Source organism: Pungitius pungitius, chromosome 1 (genome assembly GCF_949316345.1).
Source record: "Pungitius pungitius chromosome 1, fPunPun2.1, whole genome shotgun sequence".
Taxonomy (NCBI): Eukaryota; Metazoa; Chordata; class Actinopteri; order Perciformes; family Gasterosteidae; genus Pungitius; species Pungitius pungitius.
In genome coordinates this window covers 31,527,510-31,548,389 of record NC_084900.1, presented here as the reverse complement: position 1 = coordinate 31,548,389, position 20,880 = coordinate 31,527,510, and the positions used below count along the sequence as shown (strand labels likewise).

The 20,880-nt window shown below is 43.8% G+C and overlaps 1 protein-coding gene across 5 annotated transcripts in view; it reads left to right on the top strand.

The window, feature by feature from the left end:
• The window catches only part of fmnl3 (formin-like 3), a 23,081-nt gene extending 2,310 nt beyond the window's left edge, over positions 1-20,771 (top strand). Inside the window, exons 2-26 of one of the 5 annotated variants that reach the window (XM_037478931.2) lie at positions 3,458-3,541; positions 3,629-3,709; positions 3,916-3,992; positions 6,604-6,687; positions 7,139-7,285; positions 8,176-8,284; positions 8,446-8,522; positions 8,925-9,018; positions 10,079-10,153; positions 10,266-10,376; positions 10,492-10,641; positions 11,221-11,322; positions 11,482-11,845; positions 12,534-12,629; positions 12,848-12,972; positions 13,256-13,458; positions 13,540-13,843; positions 13,928-14,008; positions 14,137-14,266; positions 14,391-14,551; positions 14,695-14,796; positions 15,601-15,693; positions 15,811-15,934; positions 17,660-17,703; positions 19,377-20,771. In XM_037478931.2, the coding sequence (XP_037334828.1) occupies positions 3,458-3,541; positions 3,629-3,709; positions 3,916-3,992; positions 6,604-6,687; positions 7,139-7,285; positions 8,176-8,284; positions 8,446-8,522; positions 8,925-9,018; positions 10,079-10,153; positions 10,266-10,376; positions 10,492-10,641; positions 11,221-11,322; positions 11,482-11,845; positions 12,534-12,629; positions 12,848-12,972; positions 13,256-13,458; positions 13,540-13,843; positions 13,928-14,008; positions 14,137-14,266; positions 14,391-14,551; positions 14,695-14,796; positions 15,601-15,693; positions 15,811-15,934; positions 17,660-17,697 (3,012 nt within the window). In that variant the 3' untranslated portion in view covers positions 17,698-17,703; positions 19,377-20,771. Of the gene's footprint in view, positions 1-3,457; positions 3,542-3,628; positions 3,710-3,915; positions 3,993-6,603; positions 6,688-7,138; positions 7,286-8,175; positions 8,285-8,445; positions 8,523-8,924; positions 9,019-10,078; positions 10,154-10,265; positions 10,377-10,491; positions 10,642-11,220; positions 11,323-11,481; positions 11,846-12,533; positions 12,630-12,847; positions 12,973-13,255; positions 13,459-13,539; positions 13,844-13,927; positions 14,009-14,136; positions 14,267-14,390; positions 14,552-14,694; positions 14,797-15,600; positions 15,694-15,810; positions 15,935-17,032; positions 17,158-17,659; positions 17,704-19,376 lie in introns of all 5 variants that reach the window. The other 4 variants (XM_037478928.2, XM_037478929.2, XM_062565054.1 and 1 more) reach the window with 4 other exon arrangements.
• The last annotated feature ends 109 nt before the right edge of the window (positions 20,772-20,880 follow it).

Below are 20,880 nucleotides of genomic sequence, written 5' to 3'. Positions count from 1 at the left end.
CATAAAAAACACGCACTGTGGGTTTCCAGCCCACCAAGAGCTTAAAGCTTATTTAATCTGGCCACTTTAAAAAAAATCAAAAATACTTTGATTGCAGAATACATATTGTTAAATTGGCCTTCTCTTACAGGTTTATTGAGGCAGTCTAAATAAACGTGTTTTTTCTGTCACTTTAGTGTTTGGTGTATGGTGGTGTTTGATCTTATCCCGACTGAAAGTGTGGAGCTGTGAAAAAGATCAGGGGGGTGAACGTCTCGTCACTCTTTTCCATTTGTCCATCTCGAGTTTCTAGTCATAAAAACTCAACTCAAGGCTGATTGTAAATCAGCGGGGATTAGGAAGGTGTCCAGTTTAGGGTTTAGCGTCGGGGTTGCCCTGTTGACTCTTCATGTCTGAGGTGACCTGCCCCTCAGCTTTATGGGTAATGCGTGACTTGACTGCTGAGGTCGAGTCCCCCGGTGGCTCTCCTGGACTCTCCATGCCTCCTTAACCTGAAACCTCACCCCCCCCCCCCCCCCCATGAACTACTCTGACTGCTGGGTCTTAAAAACCTCTGTCTTCCCTTTTCAATGGATCAGATGTCCCTCTGTTTTTGAGTTTACACGCTTTTTGTTGGATGGTGTTACTCCTGTGCTTACTTCTCCCCCAGAACATACGTTTACCTCTAAACACGGGTCTTACTTTACATACTTCCCTTTGTCTCTGGACAATATTCTCTCTTTTTTTAAACAGAAAACCATTCTAAACCATGCCAAAATCAATAAACATTTTCTATTTTTCTGAACTGATTTGTGTGAAGAGATCTCTATCTAAAAAGCAGAAAAGAGATGAAAAATTAGTGTTTTTATTCTGTTTGGGAGCGTCTTGCCTCCTGTCCTTTGCTGTAAACGGGGGCTTTAATGTCAGGAGAGACAGTGGCAGTGTACTGGTGGTGTGTTTTAGCCCGATCTTGCTGTACACAGCACCGGGGGGCAAACGCCGAGCCTGCCCACACACTATTGTTAGCCATTTTCTATGAGGCAAGAAATAGCTCAAATGTCAAGTATGGGAATGGTACCAAAATCAAAACAAAGCGCCACATTGAATCCTTTGTCAGCCGGTCTCAGGTCAAAGAAGAAAGGCCTTGCTGGAGGAGAGAGAATGTGGGCAACGTGGCAACATAACACCAAATCATTTTGGGCTTTTCTCTTGTGTTTTACTCCTGAAATGGGCTTATGAGTCCAAAACTGTGCCACAACCCCCCCATCTCCCCATGAAACTACTTCGGTCTACCACTCGCTTCTTATAAACACAGGAAGGGCAAGATTATATCGCTGTGGGAGAAAGTGAAATGAAATTAGCTAAATTGGGTTACTTGGCTCAAATGACCCAAATCTAGTCAGAAAGGAAACATCCTCTCTGCCTTTTGCTTTGACGCAGGATAAACTGCTTCTTAACCTCCGCTCTCATTAGAGAAATACTACATTTGTAGCTTCACAACAATCTCACCTGCATTGTTCACATTACCTGAGGCTCTAACGAACAAAGAGCAGAGCCGCATTGAACATCAAAGTCGCGTGTGTGTGTGTGTGTGTGTGTCAGTCATCATGGTTCGTTTGCAGAAATTCTACAACTTTGTTCATTTCTTATTCAGTTCTTTATTACTGAAATCTTTTAGTAATCTAATAACAGTATGGGGCAGGTTATTTCTTCATTTTGCTCTTCTGTTTATCTGACTGTATCAGTGTGACTTTTGCCTTTTTGCCCTCTAGTTCTACTTTAGTACGCTTGAATGACTGAGGAAAAGAAAACATGCTCCAGGCCTCAAAAGATGCTGGAGAAGATATCTCTGCTTATTTACTGATTGACTGATTTACTGTCCGTCCACTGAAACTTGTGCACTGCGACAAATTATTCTTTTTATTATCAGTTAATCGGCCCATTACAATCTCAATTTCCAAACCATTGGAAAATGGTAGAATAGAATAGAATAAAGAATTAAACTTGTCCATCTTGGGTCCCCAAAGTAGACAAGTAGACATCTCCAAGTGTGTCGTATTATTTGACCAATAGTCCAAAAACTTATTTACAATATTATGCAATACAAATTTACAATAAATCTTTTTATGGTCAAAACATTTTGTCCATTTCATGTTAAAAATGCAGAGAGAGAGATACAGATACAGGTGTGTTTTATTACCCTTCACTTCCTAGTACCATTGTCCTAAAAACTGGAACAGAGGTGAAATTTCTCCCAGAAGAGGAGGAGAAGGCAGCTCGGGGGTCAGACGAGAGAGGAAATTTACTACTATAAACCACTACTATAAACAGGACACATTCCTCCTGTAATTCTGGACATCTGGTATGCATGTTGCTCCTTTCCTCTGTCCCACCCTAAATCCATACAGCTGCTTATCTCAAAAGGCCCGTACGCAACACCGTCTCTCTTCAAGCACACTTTGTCAGGCATTGTACATTTTTCAATGTTGTTTCTTGTGGTCATCCATCGGCAATTTTCAGGTTAATGCATTTGCTGTCAGGTTTTCTGTACTGTAAAAAATATGCTGCTTTAGTGAAATCATTAGTGAACAGACAAAAAAAGCAGAAGTTTCATTACGTCAGTCCCCTTTAGACAACATGATTCATGATGTGCTGACAGAGTGAACAATGCTAAGATCAAAATGTTATTTTATAAATACTAACACGTGATGTTCCACCCTTAACGGGTGACTACAGAGTTGTCATGGGAACAACTATATTTAGTTAATTTCCCCATGAATCGGATGTTCCAACGTTGGTGTGAACATCACGTCTGGCCTATCAGGGTCATGCATTTCACAGGGGAGGCTGAGTTATTGCTGAAGGTTAAAAGTCAAGCTGACAGGCCCTTTGTGGTGGCGTCGATAGGTGATACGAGTGTAAACAAGGCTTCCCAGCGCCAACCATCCATCGCTGCAACGGATGGATGCAATGACAAGCTCTTAACTCAGCCGAGGAAGTTATTAGTCAGAAGCTTGTATTGTTTAGTTATTTTCTATTGTCGACGTGAGGTCATAAGGCGCTTAAATGTGTTTGTCTCCAAACACGAATCGGAGCGTTTGAGCCGTTGAATTTGAGCCGCAGTGAACTCGCTGCCTCAGGACATCTCGTGTGGCGTTCAAGTGTTCCTCATTGCTGGATTAGATGACAAGTCTGGTATTATGCTTGTACTTCGGGGATGTGTTTGTTGTGGTTTGAAGCACAGTGTTGAATGACAGATAAGGAGATGTGGACCATCTCCTGCGACAGGATGCTGGGCGTCAGCACAGGAAGTGAGGTCATTGTGCGTGACCTCACTTCGCTGTTGGGTTCAGAGGCCTGCAAAGGGCCCGCTCAATGACACACACCCAATCGGAGCTGCTATGAATAGTCAAATTAACAGACAAAAAGGATATATTTGGTCATAAATAAAACTAATGCTTCCTTCTTCTATTTCCAGAATTCTATGAATCTGCCTCCAGACAAAGCCCGGCTCCTCAGGCAGTATGACAATGAGAAGAAGTGGGACCTGATCTGTGATCAGGTGCATTCAACGACCCGTTTACACTAACCTCGCATCACCTGACTCGTGACCGCACATCACAATGCTCACTCTGTTGTGTATTTCCAGGAGAGATTTCAGGTGAAGAATCCGCCTCACACCTACATCCAGAAGCTGCGAGGATACCTAGACCCCGGAGTCACTCGCAAGGTTGGTCCTTTCTGACGCGTGGTGTCCCCCGTAAAGCGGGGCTGTCTGCACCAAGCTCACATATTGCATCCAGTTTACAATTGTTAGAGAGGCGGAAGACTGAAAGGTTTGAAAATGAAACATCTGGGGGTCTGTCTAAAGATATAAGTAAGCTACCTGAATAAATAATACCTAGATTTTTCGACATCAATCTCGTTGTGTTTCAGAAGTTCCGCAGACGAGTGCAGGAATCCACAAAAGTCTTGAGGGAGCTGGAGATCTCACTGAGGACCAACCACATTGGGTAATCAATACTTTTGACACACATCGATTATAACGTTGCACAGAGCTGAAGGAAGCATCGTTTCCTCTTTTCCCTGGTGAAGAACATGACTTTACTGTGTTCTTGCCCGGCGCGAGGACCCCGGAGCTCTTCCTTGTGCCCAGTTATCCTCCATTGTTCTAACTTGCCGAGGTCTGCAGCTCCACTTCACAGAGCTGGTCCCCATAATGCCCAGATGGTAGCTATTGTGCCGCCCCGTTTACTCCCCCGTAGCATTGAGCAGGAAGCTTTGTTGTGTGCGCCAGAGGGACAGGAAGCCCGGGTTGACCGATGCTGAGCCCACTTAAAGCACAAAAAAACACACACACACAGGGATACTTTCATGTTTACACTTTTCTCACATTTTAGAGCAAACGATCCTTTTACACTGTTTTGTCATAGTTTGCCAAGGAGATTTAATGCTGCCCAGTTGACTACACATCCGTTGGGAATGCAGAGGTCACGTGAAGGCTTTTATTTTCACTGTCGCAGACGTGATTCTTGACTTCATGATGTCACACAGATACATTCACATGAAAAAAATGTGCTGCATTGACTCGCCACTGAACTCCCAAAGTAAAAAAAAGCCTGTTAAACGACTCTACTTTTCCGTAGCATTAGAATAATTCAGATTGTATTAAGCCTCATCAATAAAAGTCTGTGTCAATGGATTCCACAGGCAAAGAAGAGAAAGCTATTTTGAGAAGACTTTGGGAGATGGGATTAAGTGTAAAAGAAGCCGGTTTTGTGCGTGTTTGTTTCCACGGCTCGTTCCAATGGGTTATTCCAGAAATTGCCGAGGCAATCTGAAATAGCAACTGGTTGAAGAGAGGAAGGAGTGAGGGGTCAGAGGCAAGAAGGAGGGAGCGTGGTGGACAGGAAACTGATGATCAAGCATGCCTCCTTGTCCACCCCTCCTCTCCTTTCCTCCTGCCCCCTTGTCCACCCCTTCTCTCCTTTCCTCCTGCCCCCTTGTCCACCCCTCCTCTCCTTTCCTCCTGCCTCCTTGTTCACCCCTCCTCTCCTTTCCTCCTGCCTCCTTGTCCACCCCTCCTCTCCTTTCCTCCTGCCTCCTTGTCCACCCCTCCTCTCCTTTCCTCCTGCCCCCTTGTCCACCCCTCCTCTCCTTTCCTCCTTCCCCCTTGTCCACCCCTCCTCTCCTTTCCTCATGCTTCCTTGTCCACCCCTCTTCTCCTTTCCTCCTGCTTCCTTGTCCACCCCTCCTCTCCTTTCCTCCTGCCTCCTTGTCCACCCCTCCTCTCCTTTCCTCCTGCCTCCTTGCCCACCCCTCCTCTCCCTTCCTCCTATACACCCAATCTTCATACTGCTTTGTTTGCTTTCCACAGCCCCCCCCCCACCCCCCCCGCTTCTTTGAGGCTCTGATTGCTTTCCTGCCTGACTTGCCATTGGCTCACGGTCAACACAACCAGCACCCCGAGACTATTTTAAGAACCTTTTACCCCAATCCCCCCCGGAGCTCTCTAAAGACGTGTGGAGGAGGTGAAGGGGATCTGTGGGGGAGGCAGACCAAACACTGTTGACTGTCAGGGGTCCGACTTGAGCCCAGCCCCTTCAGCCATATGCCCTCCACATTCCTTCACTCATTGCAATGGGAATTCCTTTGTTTGGAGTTGATTTTCTCTCCCAAAAAACTGGAGTGAAATGTGCAGTCTGAAGCCCTGTCTCTGGTTTACTTTCCGTGACATTCCTGCCAAGTTCATTCGGGCGAGGAGAGACCCCCTTCAGGGCTGACTTAAAGGATCCTTTGGGTTTAATACAGCATGGGCTTTGTTTTTTTTGTAATAACCTATTAGTTATTGTAATGTCTTTGCTGCAAAGCAGGGCGATATCGCTGCCACTATTAGTGAGACAGGAGCTAAGTGTGTTCTCTCTGTGATAAACCACAACTGTGGCAAATGAATCGATGAATGGACAGTTTGGGGAACCTTTTTGTCTTCTGTTTTTCGTCTGACTGCATGTGTTTGTTGCTCTGTTTGACTCCTTTTTGCAATGACACCGCTTTTCCGAGATAGCAATTAACTTGTTCAAAAAGGGACATCAATTACACATTCTAGAGCTCAATGTGTTGTAATTTAATATCTTTTGTTTGTCTAACCAACCCTCCAAAATCCTAATTGATTCAATTTATTTTAATGAAATACTAATAAGTTTAGTAAATCTCCACATGTGAGAGCCTACAGTGAAGCCCAGTAAGTATCAGTCAGGGACCATATGAACTAAAACATACATGCACACATATATATGCTTACAAATTAACACGCATTTTTAACTCCTCACTCATTGCTACATCTGCCTCTACTTTGGCCATTCATCTACAAATTTCTTTATTTTCATTAGATGTTTGTTTAAAACCATCATTTCAAGTCATTACACCTACACATCATTATTTATAATAGGGCTGACGGACAAAAAAAAAATTGTATTGCTACAACTTGATACAGATCAATTAGGAAAATACAAAAAGTCCTTTTTCAACGTTCTTTTCTATTTCCCCTTCCTTTCACTGCACACATGGGTAAAATGTTCTTGATGTGGTGACCTGCTGACCCCTCTGTGTTCCCATGCGTCGCAGGTGGGTCAGGGAGTTCCTCAATGATGAGAACAGAGGTCTTGACGTCTTGGTGGAGTACCTCTCTTTTGCTCAGTGTGCTGTCATGTAAGTACTTTTATACAAGTCTGCTTCACACACACACACACACACACACACACATTGCACCGTGGACAAATACATTTCCTAAGGAACTAGGGTTGGGTTACCACATCACGTGCCGTAGAACCTTTAATAAACTGCTTTTGCATCTAAAAATGTGGTCTTGGCCAATCACACTTTCTGAACTGTTTGTTTGCCTTGTTGCATACTTGTCAGACTAAATGTGTCTGTGTGTGTGTGTGTGTGTGCTGTGAGGTGTAGTGCTGACCTGCACCTTGCCTGAATGGGGCAGAATCTCTGTGCTGAGCTTTATCGTGCAGCTCGACGACAGCTCTTGTGATAACGCCTGGCTCTCTATCAAGCATCCTCGCTGACCTAACTTCCCCCCCCCGTTCCTCTCCCTTACACCCTTCTGTGCCTCTGTTTGGGCTTGTCTGTACCTATGTATGTGGCCCAGGTTAAATTTTGAGGGGCTGGAAAATGGGGAGGATGGCTTCTTGGATAAGGCTAAGTCTTGGAGCAGGTCCATAGAGGATCTGCACCGTTCCAGCAGCCAACCCTTCTGCAACACACTGGTGCGCTCTGCCCGCCAGTCTGTCCTCCGGTACGTATTGCTAAGCTGGCTTCTCCGCTCCTACCTATCCCTGTTATCGCCTCGCTGTGCTACCTTAAATGCTAAAGTCATGTATTGCCATGTGCGCCGTTTGTCTTGGTGCTGTGTTGTTTCAGGACGATAACTGAATAGTTGGATTAAGTAATAGAATTAGTTAGGTTTGAGCTGACCTCTTTCTTGACCTCAAGGCTCTGCTCAAACTCAATCAGACATAATGGAAGGGATAGATACTAAAATCTTTGACCTTTTGCGTTTTGAGTCCGTCTTTGTTAATGATCCTCCCTCATCTGTCCAGATGTGCGTCTGTATTGTCTTCAGATGAAAGCCAGCTGTGAGCTGCAGCACGTGTCTGACAGTTGTCTTCTTCATCACTGAGCCACACGCACATACAAGAGATGTAGAGACATGAGACTGATGGGAGAAATTTAAAAGAAAATGAGTCCACAAATGCGGGATCACAAGATGCTGTAAAGGCCATTTATGAACTGAAAAGTAATACAATGCGGACTGTGCAAACACAGTTACAGTACCATCTAACAGGTTTCAATTCAATGAGAAAGTGTGTCCAAACCTCCTGAACTGGTACTGTGCATGTTAGTAGTCTGTGCGCATAGACCTCATAGATGCGTCTGTTGACAGAAGAATGTATGCTAGTCATCTCCCATGATGCATCTGTAACCTCAGAAGCCATTTAAGTTTTTTTCTGTCAGACCTTCTTCTCTGTAATTTTCTCTCTCTGCTTCTCTCTGTGTGACACACTTTAAAAAAAAAAGAGTCATGTGACCAACAGCACAACACCAGAAACAAAGGAAATAAGAGTTAAACACAAAGCTTTGACTATTACATGCCTGTCAGATATTAACCTCTGCCCTGCGTTGCAGCTATGGCACAGTGTCCAACAGCAAAACCATCAAAAACTCCCGTCTCGTGAGCCAGAAAGATGATGTGCACGTGTGCATCATGTGCTTGAGGGCTATCATGAACTATCAGGTAACACCAAACCCCACGCCGCACACGATCTAACACACATTATCTGGTATGAGAGTGAAAATGAAATGTTTCCTGTGCAGTCGAGTGCTCTGTATATTCTAAGGTTTCTCCTCACCACATCCTGTTCTCTCTCTCTCTCTCTCTGCGTCTCCTTCATGCAGTATGGCTTCAACATGGTCATGTCTCACGCACACGCAGTCAACGAAATTGCTCTCAGCCTGAACAATAAGAACTCACGGTAAGGAACCCGAGGGGCCCCCCGTCTCCAGTTGGGCGAACCCTGCAAGCGGTTCATGTGATATGCTTCTCATTCTCCGTGGCACTCGGCTTCTCTCTCTCTGAAGTCAGGGATCACAGCCGTGAATTCAGCCTGTTAAGGGATGTTTACAACAGGAAGATTAGTGGTAAACCGCTGGCGCTGATCTCTTCATAATGAAGGGGGCGGGGGGGTGGGGGGCATTAAGACCCGCCCTGCTTCACACTTGTAGAGCATGGAGTAAAGATATCAACTCCTGTTTGTTTATCAGTTTGACTTGAGGACATCTTGTTAGTGTAAATAGTATAAATAATGTATATACGGATATTTAATCTGAGAGTGTACTTTATCCAGGTGCGTATTTGGTATTTCATGTTCTTTCAGGACGAAGGCCTTGGTCCTCGAGCTGCTGGCTGCTGTTTGTCTGGTCCGAGGAGGTCACGAGATCATCCTTTCAGCATTTGACCACTTCAAAGAGGTTCTCAAAAAAATGCTTTTAATGAAACATGAACTGTTATCGCCTAATGTTATGCTGTTAATCTTCGGTAGTAATTGAACATGTTGAAAATAGTCGAACATGAATTAAAATGCCACCATTTCCCAAATCCCTTGTAATGCTTGAGGGCACAAAGAACCAGTGTGGATGAATGAAAGTGGAGGAGCTCTCGTGTATTCTCAGATTTCATGTCCACCGAGGTTGTAAGCAGAGCTCGACGGTGGCCTGTCTGAGGTCATTAGTCTCATTAGGACACCATATGTGAGCCAACCTTGAACAATTGTAAGGATGAACTCCCTGATGGGAGCAAGTGGACCAAAAAGCTTTGGTTCGCCTCTCGGGTTTTCGTCCACTCAGTCACCTAAACACCGGAAACAAGACAATTACCCCGCAGGCGCCGGACCAAATCAACCCGCTGGTCAAAACAAGATGCTGATTCAGTAGTACTACTTTTTAAAATCACACATACATACATGCACAATGACAGATCTTTGAAAAATGTTAATATAAATATTTATATGAATAAGGCCACGCATTTTTCTACTACTAGTTCTACGTAGGATTGTCAGAAATGTTTTTTTTTTTTTTAAATTGTGTCACAGCTGGATAAGCCTGGAGTTTTAATGTTATCATTTATCGTACTTCAGTTGATGCATGTTCAGAGGACCTCTGATGTTTCTTTTGATGTTGATATAAATACGTTTTAGACTTTTAGAATTCCTTTTAGTTGCATCAACCCCAGTAACAGTACAAACACGCACAAACAGAACTGCTCTGATCTTCTCCATGGCGTTTAAATGCAAAAACCTTTATAGATATCTTAAATGATTATTTGGTATGTTTCCACAACCCCTCCCCCATAAATCTGATTAATATTCATTTTGACAAGGAGCTTTAATGTGACTCGTGTTGAATCAAACTCTCTTCATGTTGTCCTTTGTTGTTTAGTGGTTTAGTTTAGAATTTTTCCCACCATTTCAACTGAAATGACAATGATAAATGAATTGAATGCCGTTGCATTTCTGCGTCTTTTGCTGTTTAGGTGTGTAAGGAGAAGCATCGCTTTGAGAGACTGATGGATTATTTCCGCAGTGAGGAGGGAAACATTGACTACATGGTACGATGAGCTTTGAACTGCGGATGGACGCTTCCACTTGGGTCCAAATGTGTTACCGTCACATTATCTATTAAATGGAAGATACTTAAGTCGCTCTGTGTCCGCGGTCCAGGTTGCTTGCATGCAGTTCATCAACATCGTGGTGCACTCGGTGGAGGACATGAACTTCCGGGTCCATTTGCAGTACGAATTCACCAAGCTGGGACTGGATGATTACCTGGAGGTAAGCGGACCGTGCTGTTTTAAAAAAAAAAAATGAGGCTTCTAAATAAATATCCCCTATTTGTTCAGTGGGTGTAGAGGTTCTCTAATGCTGGTTCTCTCTCCCTCGGTGTCAGAAATGTAAACACACAGAGAGTGACAAGCTGTCGGTGCAGATCCAGGCCTACCTGGATAACGTGTTTGACGTGGGTGGTCTGCTGGAAGATGCAGAGACGAAGAATGCCGCTCTGGAGAAGGTGGATGAACTTGAGGAGCACCTGTCCCATGTGAGTGCCCCGCCCAGTCTGGGCCACCAACACAGCTCTCCGGGCCCGTTTATGAGATTATTGTGGTTCACCAGCCATGTACTTAACTCGGCTGTTTCTACATTGTGATTAAAGAAAATCTACTCTGTGTTTGCACTTCACAAGGGTTTCACGACAACATCAGGGGGGGGAGAACACTGGAAAATACTGTGCGTGAAACAAGCTTAATATTGTTCTTGTGTCGGCTCATTTTTTTGGGGGGGGGGCAGTTGCTTTTGGTATCCCACACTGCTTTGCAAAGACCTTCTTCTCATAGAAGGGTCGTGGGCAGCCCTGACATCACTCTCGGAATTTCATAACAAACTCTGCTCTCAGAAGTCAGGAATGACGGGGGAGGGTGAAGAATCTCTGTGAATTCCTATACGACGCGAGTAATCTGTTCAAAACTAAAAAGCTGCGTCATGCTCTTGCTGCGTCATGATGTCGCGTATATCTTATGTCTTGTTGATGATGGACAGTGTATATGTGAAAGAGTGGCAATTCTTTAATCCACCCTCTTTCACCTGTCTGTTGTTTCATCTCTAATGTCTAATTTCCCAGGTGACGGAGAAGCTGCTGGAAGTTGAGAATGAAACAATGATGAAAGTAGCTGACCTTGAGAAGGTGCTCCTACAGAAAGACAAGGACCTGCATGCAATAAGGGTAAGCTGTGAGCCCCACAATGTCACGTGTATTTTCCCGTTTCAAATGCATGTAGCTAAATTGCTGTGATAGCAAATTGGGTCAGCAGGAAACAGGATGTTTCTTTTAGACGTACAGTCATTGTTCTGTGCTCTTCGTTGCCCCCTGGTGGCTCTCCAGGAGACCTACGAGTCAACCAACACCCAGGTCACCACTCTGAGGAGGGTGATCAAAGAGAAGGACGCTGCCTTCCAGAGGCACTTCAACATCGAGAGGAGGCTGCTGGAGCTCGAACAGCAAGGCACCATCCGTCTGCACAAGAAGGCTGATGGAGATATTGCCATTGAGGCGCTGGGTGTCGGTGGTGGTGTTGGGAGCAGTGGTCTTGGGATCCCAGTGGGGGACATCCGTCAGCTCTCTTTGGGTTCAACAGCTGGATTCAACGCTCCAGGAGGACCAGACAGCAGTTTACCGCCAGCCAGTGAAGCCCCTCCACCTCCTCCTCCACCTCCACCGCCACCTCCTCCGCTTCCCTCAGCCTCAGGTGATGGGCCGTCACTTTTACTGTCCGGCGTCAAATATATGTATTCTGTGTAACACATACATGTAGAAGTTGACCACGTTGGAATATGGACCTTCGGAGGAGGTCTATTTTCCTTTCCCCTCTTTGTTCATCTGTGCCGAGCGAGGTGATGAGTCGCAGCAGTGGGTTTCTGGCCCAGACAGGAAAGGGAAACACAAGTTGTTTCCTTTGTGTGTGTGTGTGTGTCAGTGTGCGGAATGACTGTAACTCCATTACTATGTTTCAGTAGTGTGAAAGTGTGAGTCTTTGTGTCTCCTTAAAAAGTGGCTGCTTTATGTCGGTTGGGGCCTGTCCATGTGACATCGCCATGTTTCAGCTCAAAGCCGTCAAACTAAACAGTATTATTTCGTTGCCCTGTAGTCTTCTGAAACGAGGGGTTAGCTGTGGGTAAGTTGTTCTGGGTTTCAATTTGAAACCTCAACTATGTGACAATTAATCCTACAAACTGCTTCTTAACTATAAAAAAAAGCCTCACTAAGATAAATAAAATTACATTCTAGGGGTGTACATAACAGCATAAAGGTCACAAAACATCGAACATAAATATAAAATAGATGAATGAAGGATTGCTAAACACAATAGTTCAAAGGGATAAAACAATTTTTGAAAAATGCTCAAATGTTAACATTTTCTTGTATATTGATTGAAGGCCACTTCAATGCACCAGCCCCACCACCTCCACCTCCTCTCGCTCCACCTCTGCCGGGCGCGTCTCCATCAGTCATCCTGAGTGTGGGTCTCTCAGGTGAGGGCTCATATATTTTACATTGTTGTCATGCACCTTTGTATTTCTTTGTTTTTTGTACCAATGCAGCTAAAAGAGCTAAAGATGTATATTGCACCTAAAGTACATTTTGGCTATTTTACTGCTCCTTGAATGAATGAATGAATGTTTATTATGATACAGAAAGTTTTATTTAGTACTAACACTGGTATTTGTTTTTATGTCATTCTCGTCTACAGCCATTAGAATCAAAAAGCCAATCAAGACCAAGTTCCGCCTGCCAGTGTTCAACTGGACGGCCTTGAAGCCCAATCAGATCAACGGCACAGTTTTCAATGAGATCGACGATGAACGTGTGCTAGAGGTAAATTGAGCAGACAAAGCAGTTCAAATTTCCCTCAGAAACATCATTATCATTAAATACGGAGGAGGAATATCCTAATTTGTACCTATTATTTAAACTCAAACGGTCAGGTAAGTGGTCAAATCCTGTTCTGGTGAGAACATAAGCGTGACGTCACCTTCTTCATCTCTTATGTGATACGCCGAAATCTGTTTGGTCAGAAAACGCTGATTGAAAAAAAATGTGTTTCCAGCAACCTCATTGTTATTTAATAAAAAGTGTGTCAACTGTCACTCGTGTGCAGGTGCTGGACCTGGAACGGTTTGAGGAGCTGTTTAAGACCAGGGCCCAGGGTCCCATCGTGGATATTTGCTGCACCAAGAGCAAAGTAGCCCAGAAGACGGCAAACAAAGTCACGCTGCTGGACGCCAATCGCTCCAAGAACTTGGCCATCACACTGCGAAAGGCTAACAAGACCACGGAGGAGATCTGCAAAGCAATAGAGAAGTACGCGCTCCAGACCTGGACCTGAAACACCGTCTGAAGCGTAGACGAGATGCTCACTGACATATGTTGGGTTTTGCGCAGGTTTGACCTCAAGGCCTTACCCGTTGACTTTGTGGAGTGCCTGATGCGTTTCCTGCCCACGGAGGGGGAGGTGAAGGTGTTCCGTCAGTACGAGCGCGAGCGACGCCCACTGGACCAGCTGGCGGAGGAGGACCGGTTCATGCTGTTTTTCAGCAAGATCGAGAGGCTCACGCAGAGAATGAACATCATCACCTTCGTCGGGAACTTTTCTGACAACATCAACATGCTGACGCCGCAGCTCAATGCAGTCATTGCGGCTTCTGCCTCCGTCAAATCTGCACCAAAGTTGAAACGGGTGCTCGAGGTAAGAAGTGTTCATTTGGCCGGGGACACACGTCTACAGTGTGCGGATTATGCATATTCATGTATTCCTTTGGTCTACCCTTAGATCATCTTGGCCTTGGGGAACTACATGAACAGCAGCAAGCGCGGCTGCGTTTATGGCTTCAAATTACAAAGTCTTGATCTGGTGAATATCACATGGTGGAATTTGGAGACGTGTTTTTTTACCAATCAACAAAAAAAATATATATATGCTTCATAGTTTTTAGTGCAGTGCTTTTAAGGATATTGCCTCTCATTCATATTGTCCCACAGCTTCTAGACACCAAGTCCACAGACAGGAAGATGACGTTGCTCCACTACATAGCTCTCATTTTGAAAGAGAAGTACCCTGAACTGGCCAACTTCTACAACGAACTGCACTTTGTGGAAAAAGCTGCAGCAGGTGAGCATCATGAGGAGATCTTTGACATTTTAGTTATGTTGAGTTACAAAAGAAGGTTTTTGCTATGCTCGTGTATTGTCGTATTGCTGTAAATAAAACATATTCCCTGTCGACTGTACAAAAGTATCTCTGGAAAATGTGCTGCTGGATGTCCGAGAGCTGGGGAAAGGCATGGACCTGATCAGGAGAGAGTGCACTCTGCATGACCATTCGGTCCTGAAAGGGTTCGTCCAGGCCAGTGACACACAGCTGGACAAGCTGCAGAAGGACGCCAAGACGGCAGAGGTATCAAACACTTACCTCTTAACCTCAGAGCGGGGAAAACAGAGATGAGACATGAGACGGTCCCATATTCAGCTCACTGACGTCTCACACACAACCAATCCAGACAGAGCAGTGTTTACATTCTGGTCCCTCCCTGATTCTAGGAAGCCTTCAACAATGTGGTGAACTACTTTGGAGAGAGTGCCAAGACAACTCCGCCCTCGGTGTTCTTCCCCGTGTTCGTGCGCTTCATCAGGGCGTACAAGGTGAGGCCACCGAGCAGCATCTTTCCGCGCCTCTGTGCTGACGGCGTGCGGCTTTCTCTCCTGGTTCAGAAGGGAGGTTCCCTGGTTTTCGGACTTGGACGCTGTGAGTCTCGGCGAGAGCAGAACAAGGCAGAGCTTTGGCTGCCTCCGTTGCCACAGGACGTGGCGTGAAGTCCGAGGCAAAATAACAGGAAAAGCCAGCTGGGTCTGACTCCTGAACTGCAGCTGTGGTGTTTAGACTGGTTCCCCCCCCCCCCCCCCCCGGATCAGCCTCGCCCTGCCCCACCACACAGCACATTTCCTGAGATTGTTCTTAGTCTGGATTTATGGGATCTGCTTAAGGAAATGTGCAACAAAAGGATTTCTGTGCATGGATTTGTCTCTGTGCGAGTAACTTTAATTCATTGTTTGACATTTGGGAAATACGCCTGTTTCAACTCCAAGTTCATCCAGGGGGGGGGGGGGGGGGGACGAGCAACCCTGGTGAAGAATATGAGGAGTTGGGTTCAAACAGAAACATGGAATAATTAACTGATTAAATCCGTACCTGCGGAGAGTTTTATTATAAGATCCATAATACCTCATATTATAAGACTTTTACAAATCTTTTCATTCAAGTGAACTGATTGATTTGTTTAATTGTTGCTTTAAAGCCCATTTATTGTATGCGCAGTATAGGTTGTTGTGTGCCCTGTTTATGTGTCATTTTTGACCTGTTTTATTTATCTATAAAAGTGTGCAGCCTTGGAATTATTTGAGCCTCTGCCTCTTGCTGGAGACTAGTCACGTGTCTCCTCTCGACAGGATGCAGTGGAACAAAACGAGCAGAGGAAAAAGCAGGAGGAAGCAATGAGAGAAAAGTTGCTGGCTGAGGAGGCTAAACAGCATGACCCCAAGGTATGTCAAAGTGAGCTGGATGAAATCCATCCGATGTTTACCCGGTGCTAAATAAAGCTTTGTGGCGTGCCAAAAAGCACAGTGAGCAGTACAAATATCCTGTCCACTGGCTTACAGGTCCAGGGCCAAAAGAAGAGACAGCAGCAGCATGAGCTAATCACAGAGCTGCGCAAGCGACAGGCCAAAGACCACCGGCCTGTGTACGAGGGCAAAGATGGCACCATCGAGGACATCATCACAGGTGGGCCGGGCAGCACCCTGAAAAGCCCCCGCGTGGGAGCCCGTAGCCCCGGTGCTCCCGGGTCGAGGGTGACTGTGGTCATTCGTTGCTCAGCTCCTTTGAAGTGCACCTTGTGCTACGTAGTCCAGACGTCACCACATCTGGAGCACAGCACTTAGTCTCCAGTTATTCCATGAAGTTAGTGAGAGACGTGCTGCACTAAAGCTGCTGAGCTTTAATGTCACGCCTAATGTACGTGCAATTTACTACACATGATCCTTATTCACAGGGTTCTTCTTAAAAGCCACTCTTATCAGATTAGGGCCTTTTTTAGTATTTATACGTATGTGTGGTTTTGTTTGTAGGATAATGAGAGCAGCTAAAAGTGCTTAGTGTTCAAGTGTCTTCACCTCTTGAATATCTACCACAACATGTTGCCATTCAGGGAATTTAATGTATGAAAGAAAAATCGGTACCTTCAGCCTCAGGACACCACATAAGCTAACTAATGTTGTCACAATTATTAATCAGTGCTTAAAATAATACAAATGTTGCATTAATGTCATTTCTTGCATTAACAGGTTATTTATATGAATGATCCTTTTCCAAGATTTAACCAGTGTGTTGTAATCCGCTAAAACTTAACAGCATTTATAAGCAATATAAAATCATTTGATAAATTGGTCATAAAAGACTAAAATATAGGTGTAGCTATAAAAGCAATTCTAAGAGTTGGTTAATGTGCTGTTTTTATTAGTGATTATATCTTAACTATTTTACAACAATATAGATTTGTTTGACCCATGTATTTATACAGGTACCCACTGGATGAGTTAGTTATTGTCCTGGAAAAATACATTGATCTGGGCTTATTAACTACACCATGTTGTAAACCTTTTGTTAAATATCTGTGTAGTGCTTATGAATGAAAAACAGGGTAAAATGTTGCTTGGTTAAAAAAGTTCTAACGTCAAAAGTTTGCTTCTAGAAATCTGTGCTACATAAAGTACAAAAATAACATTAGTCAACTAAAAGAACTGTAAAGGTGGTCCCCCCTCCCCCCATAAGGGCAGTATCTCAGGTGTGTGATGTTTTCTCTCCCTTACCCTCCTCCCCCAGTGCTGAAGAGCGTGCCCTTCACAGCGCGCACTGCTAAACGCGGCTCACGGTTCTTCTGTGAAGCCAACCTCTGCGACGACGCCAACTGCTAGCCCCTCCCCCCCCCTAATGCCAAGGTTATCCAGGTGTCTCTCATACGCCTCCTGACCCCACTGTGCATGCAGCATGATCCCCGTCACCCAAACGAACCCCCACACCAACTACTGTGAACTAACTCGGGCCGCCCATGTGGTTTGTCGGTGTTGTACTTCAGAGGACTCCTATTGGCTGATAGGAGTCAGCCAAACCTCTTTGCCTGGCCTCCAAAAAAGGTTGCGCATCGTGTCAACATATTTTTTTTTTTTTGTGTGTGCGAAAAAAAATATGTTGACGTTCACGTTCTCGCAGTCCAATCAGCTATCACCGTGATGACGTTGTCATCACCATGCATGAGCCGTTTAACAGGCTGGGCGATGTATTTCTATCATGAAGCTGAATTTAAACAACCATAACATGAAGAGGTTTGGCTAATTTACGGGTCCCGTCATCGATGCCTTGTTCCACGAAACTAACTTTGGTGTTTGGTTTTCCTGCTAACGTGTGACTCTTCTTTCCTCAACCACCACTTCTCCTTCTACCCCCTTCCAGCTGAAAAGAAGATTAATGACAGTATTTCCCACTCCTAAGAGAGGGTAAGGAAGGTTAGCCTGGCTGACACCTGGCCCGTGTGGCCTCTGCAGGTCCTGTGTGCTGCTAAAGTGATGTCAGCTGCTTCAGCAAGTGCTTTTGGAGGCAACAAAAGACGACATTTTTATTTACAACATAGCAGTAAAAAAAAAAGAAAAATACAGAAATGCTACCAAAGCTACCAATCAAAACATATTTCATTTTTCACCAAATCTTTGTATCAGAGACAACGTGTTATTAGGACATCATTGTTCAGTTTAGAAGGATAACTATCACTCACCATCATCATCATCATCGTCCTCACCCCCTCCAATTACGTGTTGCATGTTGTCCAATGTTCATTTGCCTCCGACCTGTCATCCACGTCCGCTGTGTTTTGTCTTTGCTTACCATGTGCTGAACAGCTATTTGGTTAACAGGCTCTCGAAATAACTGTCAGATGAAAGATTTTTTTTTTTTTTCTTCACCGAGCTGAGAGACTTTTTGGGCAGCTTGACTGTGAACAGCTATTTGTAGAGCTTGTTAACCATTATACTGTAACTGTAATTTATTTCATACTGCTCCATTACTGTCTTACAAAGTGGCCATAACCACATTACCAAAACCTTGAATTTGGTGTGTCACTAGTACCAGTTGAAATGCAAGGTATATGTCTTTATTTGTTGTTAATGCCAGTATTTCTCATTCTGGTATTTCTCATACACAGTAAACAAAGTTACTGCAGAAGTTACTGCAGATAATTTATGATTATTTGACTGAAATATACACAAGCAAACCCAATTGCCGGTTTATAAGGTACATCTAGCTAAAACTCGTTGATTCAACTTCATCATCATTTTGTATGGTGTTCTTTGTATACTCTGACTTTTTTTATGACATCAACTTTTGACTTATGACACACTATGCTTTGACTTTTTAGAATGTCTTTTCCTCAGGACTTTTCCATGACATCTTTGTCACACCAAGACTTTTTCAGGAAGTGGTAAAATACAATAACCCTTCATGACGATAATATAAATTCTTATGACATTTGTTATGTCATACTATACTATTACCTTTTATAGCTATTGCTGCAGGGTTTATTTTATGAAATAGTTTTATCATATACCATCCTAGGGCTTTTTTAAAGACCTTTTTATGGCATCCTTTTTTTTATGAAAGCCGTGCTATGAAGAATGTCATAGTAGTGTCAAGTTATATAGTAGCTAAAATACATGTACATATGTTTGTCATAAAAAAGTCTTAAAACAGTCATAAGAGAGTGTGAAATAAAACGTCTATTGACTATTTGCTATACAATGACTTTTATATAGACATGCTATAGTACAACACATTTTCACATTTTGTTCAACATACTATACTATAATAATAATAATAATGCAAGAGGAGGGACATGAAATTAATAGTTTCATTGGATGCATGTGGCGTTTAAATAATTAAGTGTACCTGATAAACCGGTAACTGAGTGCAAGGTACATTACATTACATGTCATTTAGCTGATGCTTTTATCCAAAGCGACTTACATTTAACCCATGGTTTTTATATGTAGTTAAACCACGGGTTAAAGTTAATTCCAGTAGTGAGATGTTTGCTTATTGGCCTCCTGGGTGCTCTTAACATACGTGTCCCCCCCACCCCCTCCTCGTCTCTGACTCCTCTCTCCTTACCTACTCACAGATCTCCGAAACCAGCCCTTCCTGAGAGCTGATGCATTGATCCGGAGCGGTTGGAAAAGACCATAAACCACTTATACCCCCCCCCTCCCTATCCCCTCACGGTAACCTCCCTCCCTGTGTCCCAATGGTCTCTCTGAACCCTGAGGCTGCAGGTCACAAAGACTGAAAGTAAGAGACAGAACAGAGGCCCTTCTTGTAACTGGGTAATTTATTTATTTATGGAGGACCTTTACAGCCACTTTAAGTGAGCAGGCATCATTGCGGGCGCACGACGGGTCACTCCTGTCTCACTGCAAACACTTTCCCTGCCCTGTTGCCATGGAGATCCGGGAGGGAGAGGGGGGGACGACTGCGAAAGAGGTGAGTGGAGGACTGGGGACCCACGAAGCAGGCTGCCAACATGCGGATCTTATTCCAAAGGCGGCTAATTTCCTCAGATTATGTAACAAAGCGAGATGCCAACTCTGCAGGGAGGATTCCCCCGAAGAGACATGCAGGACATTCCTCCAAATAACAGAGAAGCTTGGATATTATAATCAGACATTTGGGAGCTTTGCAAAGTTGCAAAGAACGGTTTGTAAGAAAAGTCAACACATTTAATTAAGACTCAATCTGTTTAGATTTCAATCCAACTATTTTTTTTTTAAACATTGATTCTGCTGGTTCTTTTTGACAAGCGAGCAAAACCAAAATGTCTCAAATGCCAATGTTTTCGCTTAAAAAGTGCCTTTTTCCGTGTAAACAGTGTTATTTCTCTTGGAGCAGCCATATTTTGTTCATTTTAGAGCTTGTATTCTTCTTGCGTTCTATAACATTCTCATAAGCTTTACAATCATACATCAAGTAGAAGGTAAGGGGAATAAGGATTTTACAGTTACTCTTTTATTTACCTCTTGTGCATAAGTGTCTTAAAGCTCATGATTTATATTTCGTTGTGCCTTGTCCCAGAAGATTCGTAAAAAAGAAAAGAATGTTTTATGCCTTGACGACACTTTCTGTCACGCTTTAAGAGACTTAAGCAAGTGACAAATGTATGAAGAAGATTCCACACGAACTGCTGATTAAGGGCTCACATGACGTTAACCGGTTAGAGACGTGGTGATGGATGAACGAAGTCCGTTCCTAAGTCTTCTATTTTAAAATGTTATTTAATCTCCTGTTTTAATAGAAATGATGCTATTTCTCCAAACAGCTGTGGAAACTTAAACATTGGCGTAAAGGGAGCAATACATCTTTACACTAATTAATTTAGCTCAACATTGTATGAGACGCTATTCTGTGTCATTTATATTAATGTACGTCAAATAAAGATATTTACTTTTTGAAGAAATGATCCATGATATTGTCTATTGCCTGAAATATGACACTTCCTGTTTAATAAATGAGATAAACAATGCGACAGACTGAGGCTGCTCTTACTTTGACGAAGCAACATCCAAAACAAGTCATTACCACATGCTCATGTTTTATTTCTTACGTTTTTCAAAGGAAACTTGTAATGAACT